At 46.3% G+C, this 14297-nt stretch overlaps 1 protein-coding gene across 1 annotated transcript in view; it reads left to right on the top strand.

The window, feature by feature from the left end:
- SHF (Src homology 2 domain containing F) overlaps positions 1 to 14297 on the top strand; it is a 407737-nt gene that overhangs the window by 345594 nt on the left and 47846 nt on the right. Inside the window, exon 5 of the mRNA XM_033921025.1 lies at positions 752 to 871. Within this exon, the coding sequence (XP_033776916.1) occupies positions 752 to 871 (120 nt within the window). The remainder of the gene's footprint in view (positions 1 to 751; positions 872 to 14297) is intronic.

Genomic DNA, 14297 nt, shown 5'->3' with positions numbered 1-14297 from the left:
ACATAAGAATCAGAGTATGAATGGCCACAACCACTGACCCGCAAGCTTTGCTTTGAAGAATGCTGGTGTAGAAGGACCGAGGTTGAAATAGACACTAGAAAATGACATGGGATTATTTCCCACGGTTATCCGCGGGGACGGGAACGGTGATGAATTTTGTCACCGTGTCATTCTCTAGCGTGGATCTCCTAAATTCTATAACACTGCGCACATTTTAAGGGAACACCCCTTGCCTGCCCATGCCCCTCCCATGGCCACAACCCCCTTTTCAGATCCACTTGGAAACACTTTATAGAATAGTGCTTAAGTGTTTGTGCGCGTGGCTTGGCTGTTTCTGCCCCCTGAAGGCACATTTCATCCATTAGAACAAATTTTTGCAGTGAAAATTTGGTGTGGAAACAGTGCCTAAAATTCAGTACCATATATAATATTTCTCCCTATGAGTGTAAATTTATCCCCTCTTCTATTAAACTGTGCTAGCACTTTTTAGTGCAGAAAGCCACGCTGAATGGCCCGCGCTGCTTCCAACGCTCATAGGAACTCTATGAGCGTCGGGAGCAGCGCAGGCCATTCAGCGCGGCTCCCTGCGCTAGAAATGGCTAGCCCAATTTAATAGAAGAGGCCCTTATCTTCAGCCAGTTAACTCCAGCAATAGCGCTGTCCTACTGGGCACTCTTTTAACCATTAGTTTCAGCAATCCTGGCTCACTCCAGGCAAAGGCAAATGTGTTCTTTTTCTCTCCGATTCTCAGCTGGTACCACGGTGCAATCAGCCGTACAGATGCAGAAAACCTCCTACGTTTGTGCAAAGAAGCAAGCTACTTAGTCCGGAATAGCGAGACCAGCAAGAATGACTACTCTCTATCATTAAAGTAAGTGATTTTACTCGGGGAAGAACGGGACTGATCCGAATGAAACTGGTCATTGCTTACTACGTGTTTCTAAAAGGAAGCGGAAGTTGCTGCCGGCGCAGTGCATTTTCAGATGCTTGCGCTCGGGTCGGACATACGGACTGATGTACTGCTGTGTTGAACAGGTTTTTATAAATGAGATGGGCAGAAACGTGAAGTAGAGCATGTGATTGTTTGCAAAAAAAAAAAAATATGGCCCCTGCTCTACTTGACAATTTTCGTGCTTGCTATTTTTCTATGCAAACTCGGCAATTATGCAAAATCATAAATGAGCTATGTTAAGTTCTATTACATGTATTATGGCCCTGATTCTCCAAAGTGCGTCCCGATTTTAGGCAGCTGTAGGCGTCTTACAGCTGTCTAATCAGCCAATTGGGATGCACGTTTTTTAAAAAAATGCTCCCCAGGCAGGCCGCCTATATTGAAGGCACCTCCGGGAGCCTAGGGAGGCCCGCAAGACGCCTAAGCTCGCCTAAGGGCCTTAGGCGTGGCTTAGGCGGGACTTAGGCGAACCTAGGCGGCCCTACGAGTCTCCCTAGTAGAGGAAGAGACGCTTAAAATGTAGGCCAGCAAAATGCGGTCGCGGCCGCCTGTCCCATCGCCGACAGGAGGATGCCCAATCCTCCTGCCGGAACCCCCCTGGAACCCCCCTCCCCCCCAAACTGGTAATCGCCAGCAGGAGGATGCCCAATCCTCCTGCCGGAAAGCCCGACGACCCCTCCCTCCCCCAACTAACCTTTACATGTTGGTCGGCTGGACGGGTCTTGCTGCCGTCCAGCTGACGGGCCCGCCTTGTGGAAATGAGACAGGCCCGCCCCTTCCCGGCCCATCCCCGCTAAATCTAAGGCCTGATTGGCCCAGGCTCTAGAAGCCTGGACCAATCAGGCCTTAGGCATAGCGGGTCCACCCATCCCCACTAATCCTAAGACCTGATTGGCCCAGGCTAGGCACCAGTGTGGGGGGGAGGGAGGTTCCAGGGGGGTTCCGGCAGGAGGATTGGGCATCCTCCTGCCAGCGATTACCAGTTTGAGGGGAGGGGGGTTCCAGGGGGGTTCCGGCAGGAGGATTGGGCATCCTCCTGTCGGCGATGGGACAGGCGGCCGCGGCCGCTATACTTATTGCAGCAGGGAGATCCCTTGCTGCCATAAGTATAGCGGCCGCGTCTAATTTAACCCGATTCTCTAACCGGCGTCTGTACCATGGACGCCGGTTACAGAATCGGGGTTTAGTGTAGAACCTCTCCTGGGCGTCCTATACAGAATCAGGGCCTATGTGTCTAATTAATCTTTAAGAATTGCCCTAAGTGGCTTACATCATTTTTTTAAAAAATACATTTTATAGAAATGCATTTCATTAAAATGCATTAATAAATAAATGTCATAAAAATAGGCATAATAATAAAAAGCTCCCAACAGCATAACTGGAACGTTCTCTCCACATTCATTAGTGCTGACTGATTCAGGAAAAAAAAATTTGATTCAATTCAACCTATTGAATCAATTTTTCAATTTGATTTTCCTGCCCAATTGGGTGTTGTTGTTGTTTTTTTTTTTCAAACATCCTGGTGGGTTTATTTTATAGCCTCTCTACCCCTTTTATAGCCCCTTCTCTGATGTCAGAGGCAGGATCATAGTAGAGGGAAGACAGCTCCTGAGGCCTATGGCAACCTGCAAGGATCACTAAAATACCCGCGATCCTGTCTGCAGGCTGCTCCCTGCTGGAATTAGGTAAATGGATGCGCGGGAGGCCAGGGGGGAAGCCGGACACAAGCACCACTTCCCGACTGACCCTCACCCTCTAAAGCAGGAGCGTCAGCGGCCGGCCAGCAAGAGGCAGCACTGCAGATCCTGCTCTAGGGGGCAAGGGGGGAGAGTCAGTCACCGAATCGGGAGGCCGATTTTTTTTGTTTGTTTGTTTTTGAATCGATTCGAACCGATTTCACCCGAAATGAATCGGTGAATCGATTCGAATCGTGAATCGGGCAGCACTAATGTTCACTAAGGACAGCGTCAGAGCTACCTAACAAGCAAAATGCTTCTGTGATCTGCCAATTTTTCTGAATGGCTCCCATTCAAAACTGAGGCTCTTCCTACCCTCTGGCTTGATTGGTATGTATGTATTAGGATTTCTCAGTGTGAGCTACTTTCGATTATTGTTATGTATGTAATATTATTCCTGTTACTCGTATTCTCTGGTTTTCTTTCCCAAGTTTTTGACTTTTAATTATTTGTTTAAATCAATGATGATGATTGAGAGCATCAAGCAACAGTCCTGGTTCTTAAAGAGCATAAGAACAAAACTAAGTACTATATATAGGCTCTATGAGGTTTAAAATAGAGAGTTGCGCGGGGACAGAAATCCCACCCATCCCCGCCAGGATCCTCTCCATCCCCACCCGCCCCATCAGGGTCCTCTCCATCCCCACCCATCCCCGCAAGGAATTACCTCCATCCCCACCCGTCCCCATAAAAAGCAGCAATTACTTCTGATAGGATCATCAATTCCACAGTTTCTTTTGTGTTTCCGCTGCTGTTTTCCTTGTGGAATCTCTTTGGTGGAACCCTTTTTTGTTTTCTTTTCAGGTAATTAACTTATAAACCCCCTCTTTTACTAAGGCTGACGTGTCCATTATATTATATGGATGAACCCTGCTTCCAAAGCCTTCCATCCTCGTGGGAATCCCGTTAGCTAGATGGGGGTCCCCGTGGGAGTCCCGTGGGCCAGAGGGGGGTCCCCGTGGGAGTCCCATGGGTTAGGGGGGATTCCCCATTCCCGTGCAGACCTCTAGTTTAAAAGTTTAGAGCACATATGCACTTTTTGAAATGGCACGGTAAGCACTAGGACACTTTAGCACTAGTGCACTTTCTGTCGGTCCAGAGTCTCTGAAATGAACTGTGAGGTTTAAATAGTCTGTATTATGAATGAATTACACAGTCCCTTTAGTATCAAACAGTTTTAAAAAGTATTAAATAGTAGTTTTAATGAAAATTATTGAAGAAATAAAATTTATACTTAATGTTAGAAAAAAAAAGGTAGGGAGGATGGGCTCAACCCAGTGATGTGAATGTGATTAAGAGAAAAGAAATGTCTTTCTCTTTGAAAAAACCCTGAATGGGTGAAAATCTAATACTCAATATTCCGAGGCTTGTCCCCATCTATAAATAGAGAGAAAAAAGAGAAAATAAATTATATCCAGTGTCATTTTTGTTTATTTTGGTGGCTCTATATATTGTATTGGATAAAAAAATATTAACATACCACTTAAATACACAATTAAAGAACAGGCATCAACCCTTACACCAGTCTTAGTGTATCATATAGCTTTCTATAAGCAAATGGGTGAATTCTACGTCTGTTGCCTAGCAAAAGGTGCTACTCCTGCACCAAAGTTTTCAGCACAGAAAAGCATTCTAATGGCCGCAAGGTAGTGATGCCTGATTCACCGATTTGAATTGATTTCACTTCGGTGAATCGATTTGTTGTCCAAGAAAATTGGATTCACTGATTCATCGAACCCCCCCCCAACCCCCACCTGACATACCTTCAAGACCTCCTAAAACAGCAGCGCTCTAAATAGGCTGCTTCATGGCCTTCCCCGCCAGGGCCTTCCCTCTGCCGTGTCACTGATTATGTCATCAGTGATTCAACAGAGGGAATCCCTAGCGGTGCAGATCGCGAAGGAGCCCATTCAGAGGGCTGCTGCTGCTTTAGGAGGCTTTGGAGATATGTCAAGTCTCACCGTGGAAGGATCGGTGGGTGCTGCTGCACAGGAGGGATGGGAGAGAGGGATGGAAAGCTGCTGCTCAGGGATGAGAGAGGAGGAAAGATGCTGCACATGGGGGGAGAAAGGAGAGAGGAAGAATTGTTGGAGTGGAGGAGAGGAAGGAAGAGAGATGAAACAAAGGTAGAAAGGGGTAAGAGGGAGAAATCCTTCATATGGTGGAGAGGAGAAAGACATGCATAGAGAAGAGAGAGGGAGAAATGTTGGACAAAGGGTGGAGGGCAGGGAGAGGTGGTGCATGGGGAGAAAGAAAGAAATGTTGCACATGATAATGGATGGGAGGATAGATGCTGCATGAGGGGAATAGAGAGGTTTGTCCGAGGGCACAAGACTTGGAGAGAGAGAGAGAGAGATATGGTAGACAGGGGGAAGGAAACAAATGACAGTTTAAGATAGAAAAAAAATAATTTTATTTTCTATTTTGTGATTACAAATATGTCAGATGTGAAATGTGTATCCTGCCAGAGCTGGTGTTAGACAGCAAGCGTGAGTTAGGGCCTAACAGAGAGAGGAAAAGTATTTTTTATTTTGTTTACCCCTCTTTGCCCTCTTCAACCCCACGCCGGTGCTGTGGTGTAGTGTGGGTGGAAAGACTACAAAATAAACCTACCAGGACATTTGAAAAAAATGCCCGACTGGGTAGGAAAAGGGAATCAAATCCAATCGAAAGATCAATTCAATAGGCTGAATTGAATCGAATCAAAAAACTTTTCCCTGAATCGGGCAACACTACTGCAAGGTGACAAAATGGGGCAGATGAGTGCGAAAACACATGCGCTTTTGTATAAAATAGTGCTCGAGTGTTTCTGCGCAAATGTGCAAAGAGCCCATAACAATGGGAGAGAGATGGGTGGGATGGAGGTGGTCCTTTAAAATGCACACTGTGTTTTAGAATCCGGATGATCTGCGTTCGAATGTGGTTTACACCTGGCTTTATCATTTGCTCTACCATCCGTGTCGACATTGAGGATGTCACTTTTGCTTGCGTCTTTGCCCCACCCTCCCCTTTTACAAAGCTGCCCCGAAGCCCTTAGGACGCGGCTTTGTGGAAGGGGAGGTTTGTGGCTAACTTATGTTTTTAGTTTTTTTGTGTTTATTTACGTGGTCTCTGTGTTTTCAACTTATGGATGTTTTATTGTTACCCGGCTAAGAACTTTGGATTTACGCAGGATATAAATTGAATAAATCAATAAATTAGTATAACTCTTTGCATTCAAACTTGAGCGTAGATCCTTTTAGAAAGGACGCTCATTCCAAGACACCTGTTATAAGAACATAAGAATTGCCGCTGCTGGGTCAGACCAGTGGTCCATCCTGCCCAGCAGTCCGCTCACGCGGCGGCCCCCAGGTCAAAGACCAGTGCTCTGAATGAGTCCAGCCTCACCTGCGTACATCCCATTTTAGCAGGAACTTGTCCAGCTTAGTCTTGAAACCCTAGAGGGTGTTTTCCCCCAACAACAGACTCCGGAAGAGCGTTCCAGTTTTCTACCACTCTCTGGGTGAAGAAGAACTTCCTTACGTTTGTACGGAATCTATCCCCTTTCAACTTTAGAGAGTGCCCTCTCGTTCTCCCTACTTTGGAGAGTGTGGAGAAAGAGGGCACTCTCTAAAGTTGAAAGGGGATAGATTCCGTAGAATACCATTTAGCACTGATTTTTTTTCAGCTCTGAATTTTGAATCCAAACCTAACCACATAAGTGTGCTTCACCCAAGCTCTGCACATATGAACCATGCAACTATGCACCATGTAAGTTAAGTGGGCAGTTATGCATATATGTGCACAGATATGCACATATAAATGCCATTATTATAAGTGTTGGTGCCTATTTTATAGGACAAGGACAACGGACAGCAAAGAATTGAAGTGTGGCCACAAGTCAAAATGTCAGGATCTTTAATAGCTGACCCGATGAGGCCATGTTTCGATTCATTGCCTGCGTCAGGGGTGGTTTGACCGTCTTGAGAGCAAATTACAGTACCCGCACCACAGAAACTGCCTTATTGGTTCAAATTCCAGTGCAGTTCTCTTGAAAAAAGAAATATTTGGCTGTTTTAAAATAAGTGAGGTACCAACAGACAGTGCTATCAAGGACAAAATGAAAGTAAAAGCACTCAACATTTTTTTGTGCACCTACTTCTTACACGCAAATGCCCCAACCCAATTACACAAGCCATGTGCAGCAAGTAGAAAATGCTTTATAGATTCCTCCGAAATAGCCAGTGTAAAATAGTTGATTACAAAGCTGCTGAGAGGTTGCCAGGCCCATAAAATCAAGAAAGTGGTCTTACTTGGTAATCAATTAGCAATCTGCATTTTCCAGGAGTGTGTGGCGCAGTGGTTGGATCTACAGCCTCAGCACCCTGGGGTTGTGGGTTCAAACCCCACGCTGCTCCTTGTGACCCTGGGCAAGTCACTTAATCCTCCATAGTCCCAGGTACGTTAGATAGATTGTGAGCCCGCCGGGACAGAGAGGGAAAATGCTTGAGTACCTGATTGTAAAAACCGCTTAGATAACCTTGATAGGCGGTATATAAAATCCTAATAAACTTGAAACTCTTTATATGGCTTACTGACAAAGCGTATATACTCTAATATAAACTGAGGATCTCGGTTTATATTCGAGTCACCACCTGACCACTGGTGCTGCTGTCCTCTCTTCAATTCCCAATAACCGCCACCACCCGCCTACCCCGCACCGAAGAACACTGGTACCGCTATCCTACTACCCCCAAAATGACCCGTGCTGTTGCCCTCCATGTGTGCCCTCACCAGCACTGTAGTCACACGCCTGCCCCACAGAAGAACACCAGTACCACTAGCCTACCACCCTCAAAATGCCCTATGGTGGGGGCACACATTGAGGGCGACGGTGTGGATCATTTGTTTAGATATTGTTATATTGTTTCACAGGAAGGCAGAAGGTTTGCTTGTCTTGAATGATTCTGGGGGGGTACCTCCTACTTCTTAGAAAATAGTGAAATAATAATAAGATCAAGTAATAATACAGTAAAACCTTGGTTTGTGAGCATAATTCGCTTGTAATCCAAAGCACTCGTATATCAAAGTGAATTTCCCCATAAGAAATAATGGAAACTCATTCATTCCACAACCCAAAATCTTTAATACAAAATATTATACGTACTTGTATTGCAAGAACTCGCTCATTTAAAACAGTCACGACACTCCTGCAGCGTCAGAGAGAGAAGAACCATCGGCTCAGTTGTGATGATGTGACGTGTGTATACTGTGTGTACTTGTATTGCAAGACATTGCTTGTATATCAAGTTAAAATTTAATAAGGACAATTTATAAATAAATATTATGATATCTTACAGTACTTAGTGTTCGGTGGATATAAGTTTTTAAAATAAATATTATTAAGGCATCCCTTCAGTGATAAAGTACCGTAAATACTCGAATATGTCAATCAGAATCTAAGTAGACATCCCCATTTTTCCTCAAAAAGGAGGAAAAATGGTTGACTCGAATATAAGTCGGGCGGCTTAATATTCAAGTGCCCTGCCCTGTCAGAATCTGCGCCCCTTCCCCTTTCAGGCTTTGCACCTAGCCCCCTTCCCTCCATTCCCTGAAAGGCTCTGCACCCAGCCCCCTTTCTGTCAGGCTCTGCACCCAGCCCCCTACCTGCCAGGCACTGCACCCAGCCCTCTTCCCTCCCTCCCTCTATCAAGCTCTGCACCCAGCCCCCTTCCCTCCATCCCCTGTCAGGCCCTGCGCCCAGCCCCCTCCTTACCAGGCACTGCACCCAGCCCCCTTCCCTCCCTCCCTCAGTCAGGCTCTGCACCCAGCTCTCTCCTCTGTCAGGCTCTGCACTTAGCCCCCTTCCCTTCCTACCAGGCTTGCCACCCTGTCCCCCCTCCCTGCCTGTCCATCTTACCTCCTCTGCCACTGAAATCCCTGGTGGTCCAGAGGTGTAGCAGGCAGGAGCGAGCTTTCCATCTCCTACCCCACTGCTAACCCAGTCAATTCCACCACTGAGCGGTACCAAGTGGGAGCACACTTTGGTGCTGCTGCTCTGCGCTTCTTCCCGCTACACCTCTGGACCACCAGGGATTCCAGCAGAAGTGGAGGTAAGATGGACAGGGCAGGGAAGGGGGACAGGATGCAGAGCCTGGCAGCCCGGCGGAGGCCTGCAATGTCTGGGAGGTGTGCGCTGGACGCTGGCCCGAATATAAACTGGGACCCCCAAATCCCGGTTTATATTTGAGTATGTACGGCATGTTTAGCTTTTTCCCTGTTCTAGACTCCCGCTTTTATCATCCCTACAGAATCACTCTCTAAGTCACAAATTACCCTGGAAAAGAAGTTACGGAAAAGGGGAAGGAGGGTAGCTGGTCAGAGGGGGTAACGCTTGGATTGGTGTTAAATTAATCTATAGCTTTATTTTGTAAATAATGCCATTCCAACTGACATCATTCCCTCTCTCATTGGCTTAGCTAAGGTTCTGGTTCCATAATCGCGGTAGGCTGTGACTGAGGTCTACACAGACTGTGTCCCATTCTTGGGCATGGGTACACATGATCTGTATTTCTACACACGCACCTTTTAATGACGCTGTCTGTCTCTGCCTGGCACACCATGCACCGAATGATAAAACAGCTCTGTGCAAGGTCAGAAATCAGTTAAGAAACTGTACAATCTCAGGGCAGAAAGCCGAAGCACGGGGTGCCTAGTAATATAAATCTCAATTTCAGCACAGGGCTTCCCGGCATCTGTGTCGCTTGAGAGAGTGCGAGTAATCTGTATCCACTTGTCATTCCCGGTCTGCATGCGGTTTCTCGTGCTTTCATCTTCTCCACAATTCTGTCTGCTTCATTCATCAGATGGGGCAGCCTTGGCTCGTTATATTCTCTTTGTTATTTTGCTTTTTGACATTTCCTAGTATTTCTTCCTGTAGGTGAAAATGTTTACAACTAATGTCAAGCCCAGCTCAGGGATAATGCAGGAGCCCCTTACCAGCTGCAAAACCGCAGAAAGTTTTAAAAAAATGGCTGCACGCTAAGAGCTACTGAGCATATGGCCATTAATAGAATGAATTGAAACTCGGGAGATTTTATGGCTGCAGCAAAAATGGCCTTAGCACATGGGAATGACCTGCTTAGGGGTGCGCTAAGGCCATTTATTATCACAGCTTAATAAAAGGACCCCTACATTACTTACTTTCAGTGTTTGGTTCTTTGCTAATATACTTTGAGTTATCAAGTTATATTTCTGTAATTGTTCAAGTTTAAAAAGTAGGAGACTCTCGGCCTTGACTCCCTTCTGATGCCACGTCATGGTCCTACAACCAGGGGAGCCGAGGACAGCGTGAGCAGCGAGTGGAAGATGTTGCTCGTGCCAGTGAACATTTAAAGAGGTACGCAGTGGAAGGATATGAGGAGAGGCACTGGCAAACCCCCCCCCCCCGCAAAGACAGTGCAAGGGGCAGTCTGCCCCCTTACTGCCTTGGCTTCCAGGGTTTTCAATCCATTGTTCTAATTCAGGGGTTCTCAACCCAGTCCTCGGGACACACCAAGCCAGTCTGGTTTTCAAGATATCCACAATGAATTTGCATGAGAGAGATTTACATATAATAGAGGCATGCATATTTATCTCATGCATATTCATTGTGGATATCTTTAAAATCAGACTGGCTTGGTGTATTCCAAGGACTGGGTTGAGAAGCCCTGCTCTAACTTCTCAACTATTCCTGCTCCCAGTCCTGTCTACCTACCCCTTGCTACAACCCCCCCCCCCACCCTCCTTTGGCCAGTTAGATTCCCAGAACTTTCTTTTTTTTCATCTGCTATGTGTTCATGCTTCCAGCTGCCTCCCAGTACTAGGTACTAAGCAGATGACACCTGAGCTACAAGCCCCATCTGAAACTAAAGGCCTACTGATGGATTTCGGGTCCCCCACCCAAATTTGGGCCCCAGCATGTTTAACAGTGGCCCCTTTGCCTACAGACTCTTCACATATTTCAAATTCTGCCAGATGTGTTGAAAATTCCCTTTTCAAATGCCTCTCCTTGGGAAGGTCTGTAAAAATGAGCCCAAAATGTGTGTCTCAGCTTATATTCTAAAATAAACTAAACCTTAGGCTTATATACCTCATCTTCTCCATAACAGTAGAGCTCGGCACGGTTTACAAAAATTAGAAAAGAAAACAAATACAATGTGGATTTGGAATAGTATGGAGAGGAACGGAATTTATAACTTTGAAAATAGCCAAGTTTTCAGATGTTTTCAAAATAGTTGGAAAGAGCCCAGATCGCACAGTTGAGCAGGAAAATTGTTCCAGACCTCAGTAATTTTGAAAAGTAGAGACTTCCCTAATTTACCAATGTAGATAACGCCTTTTGACATAGGAAAGGACAATTTAAATTTTTGAGTAGATCTGGTAATGTCAGATCATGCAGAATTCAAAGACAGGGGAATTAAAGGAGGAATTTGGGGGGGTCACCGCCCACCCGCCTCCCTCCCATTCTTGTTGCAGGCTTCCGCTGGCCTTGAGGAATTGGCCGAGAAAGGAGGGATCCCTCCCATCTCCTGTCCCAGCCAACTCTGCCATTTTTTTTACCTCCCTTCTGCCCCCCTTCCCCACCCCCCAGTACCTTTTTGGAATCCCTGATGGTCTAGCGGTATGCCAGACAGGAGCGCGCTTTCTGTTCTCCTGCCCCGCGCTGAGCCCCTCCCTGAATACCCGCCTCAAGTTTTATTAAAATTTGATATTCCGCTTATCAATTTTCTAAGCGGTATACATTTCAAATCTAAAGTCGGGAAGACATTAAATCAGACATACAGACGTACTGGTACAAAAAGGGGGAGGGGGGGCGAACTACATGTCAATAAAGGACAGAAAAACGTTAAACGGTAGTACAGTAGGAAGGTACCGGGCATGAGCGATCTTACCTCGCTCCTGTCCAGCACTGAGCCAGTCACGGAATGGCTGTCATGAATTCTCACGAGTCCCACGAGAACGCGGGGCAGCCATTTGGCAATGTGAGTCAGCGCATTTGGTCATTAAATTGTTGGTGTCTGTTGAAGAGTTAACACTTAGGGTTCTTATGTAAGTCAAATTTGAACTTTGGTTTTATATGTTTCTCATTGATTTTAGTGTGTTTTTTATCAAGAGATAATGTTGTTAGTTTTAGTGATTTATGTTTTAATGCTTTTTGTTATGTTGTATTGATTTGTCTGATGTTTTTATATTTTTCCAATTTTATTATGTATGTTACGATGTTATCCACAGAGAATTGTTGGGATATGCAGAGTATTAAACATTTTAATAAATAAGAGGGGGGAACAGGTTCAGGGCAGGGAGGGGGGCAGGGAGTGAGGGAGGGGAGCATGGCATGGTTCAAGGTTTATTAGGATTTGTCATCCCGCATATCAAAGTTTATCTAAGCGACTTACAATATCTAAAACAAAAGAACTAGGAAATGTGCTAATCAACAACATGACATTAATGGAAAAAGGGAAATCCCTCCCCCCTCACCCCAAAAAAAATTATAATAAAGAGGAGGGTGGGCAGAACATTAGGGTATCTGTAGCCTAATCCAATCAAGCTATTGCCTTGAGAGAGTCAAGCAGTAGGGTGGAATTTAAGTATACGCATCTTTGTAAAGAAAGGTCTTAAGATTGGCTTTAAATTTATCAAGGGAGGTCTTTAGTCTTAGATGTGGTGGTAGAGGGTTCCATATTTCTGGGCCTTGAATAGGAAAAATAGTACCATGCGCGGTGGCTAAAATGATTTCACGGAAACTAGGAATAATGAGAAGGTTCTAATTTACTGATCAAAGTGTGCGGGAGGGGCAGTAAAGTATCAAATGTCTGGAGAGAGAAGGCTTGGATTCTGCAGAGCGTATCTGGAATACCAGTAATGGGATTTTATACGTGATAAGATGAGATAGGAAGCCAGTGAGATGATTTTTAGGAGCGGAGTGACATGATCAAATTTCGGATGACCGGTAATTAATTGTATGGCAGCGTTTTGTATGATTTTAAGTTCTCTTTGATCCTTTATCGTAAAACCTTACAGAGTCTAGACCAGTGTCTCTCAAACTTTCTCGAGCCGGAGCACACCAAAGGTAGTGGCCATGGCATGAGGCACCCAGAAGTGCGTGGGCGTCACCGTAATGACATCACATATGCGTGACATCATCACATCGACGTCCGCGCCTGTGTAGAGGCCCTGAGACACCAGTAGGGGGTGCCAGCAGGGAAGAGGGCCGGAGAGAAGGAGAGACACTGGCGTCAGCTGATTGCCTACAGCAGTGTTTCTCAAATACTTCAAGCTAAGTACCCCCTAAGTCTAACAAATATCAACTGAGTATCCCAACCACAGACCTCCCTAGGCCCACCCTAGATACCATTCCCTTTACTACTGTAATTGTAATGTAATTTTTTCCATCCATTTTTCATATATACACAGCAGATATAAATTCTCAAAACTGAAACATTTTAATCACTATATTGAAAATAAAATCATTTTACCTACCGGCGATCCTCTGCAGGCTGCTGTAATTAGCGTTAAAGGTGAGACCGGGAGGCCAGGGGGGAAGCCGGAGGACGCTAGAGAGAAAGGGGAAACATGCAGGCCTTCGGCGAATTGGACAGCGCTGGCGCTGTACCGCGTAGGGAAGTCCAGCTGGCAGGTACCTCTCTTTCTCCTCAGTGTATCGCGGCACACTTGGAATCTCAGGAGGCACACTGGTCTAGATTGCTGATGACTAATGGATGAATCAGAACATTTGGGCATGCACTGCGGGCTACAGGTCTTTATATCGTAAACTGTGGATTAATGTCCCTGCAGGGCCAAGTGTGCCACTCTCCTCGCTTTAAGGGACCACAGTTTTCATCTGCTCCACTGTCTTCTCTACTGCATCTTCCTCGCTGTTGGCCCCATGGTTAAGCGCTGGCTCAAAAAGTGACCCTCCCGTCCTTCTCTAAAAGGGCACCTTGGAGTATAGCAGTATATCGCAAAATTCCAGGTGTGCCCCGAGATGCCGGCGAGGAGGAAAGGCACCGGCTGACTGCTTGCAGGATGTGCCTCTTGCGGCGAGAGGCACGTCCTGTAGTCGGTCAGCTGGCGCCTGCGCCTCTGCTCCTTTTCCGGTGGTAATAGGAGGCTCAGAGCCAGGAAGTTCTTTTTCACCCAGAGGGTGGTGGATACATGGAACGCGCAACCGGAGGATGTGATAAGCAGAAGCACGCTACAGGGCTTCAAAGAAGGTCTGGACAGGTACCTGGAGGACAAAGAGATTGAGGGGTACAGATAAGAGTAGAGGTAAGGTTATAGGGATAGGACTAGAGGTAAATTATAAAATTAGTCAGAGACCTGATGGGCCGCCGCGGGAGCGGACCGCTGGGCGAGATGGACCTCTGGTCTGCCTCAGCGGAGGCAACTTCTTATGTTCTTAGGGACGACATCCGCGCAGGTGCGGACATCGACGCCATTGGGTCGACATCTGCACATTTACGGGTGCCCTCCAGCCGCAGCCTCGAGGTTAATGTACCCGCATCGTCAAATAAATTGCGACACGTTAGAATGTAGGTTTTTCTGTGGTAAACGACCAGACGGGTGATGTCGCCGCAGGGCCACGTGCA

The sequence above is a fragment of the Geotrypetes seraphini genome, chromosome 14, assembly GCF_902459505.1.
Source record: "Geotrypetes seraphini chromosome 14, aGeoSer1.1, whole genome shotgun sequence".
NCBI lineage: Eukaryota > Metazoa > Chordata > Amphibia > Gymnophiona > Dermophiidae > Geotrypetes > Geotrypetes seraphini.
The sequence above is the reverse complement of the archived record's forward strand: the minus strand, read 5'-3'. Positions and strand labels throughout refer to the sequence as shown.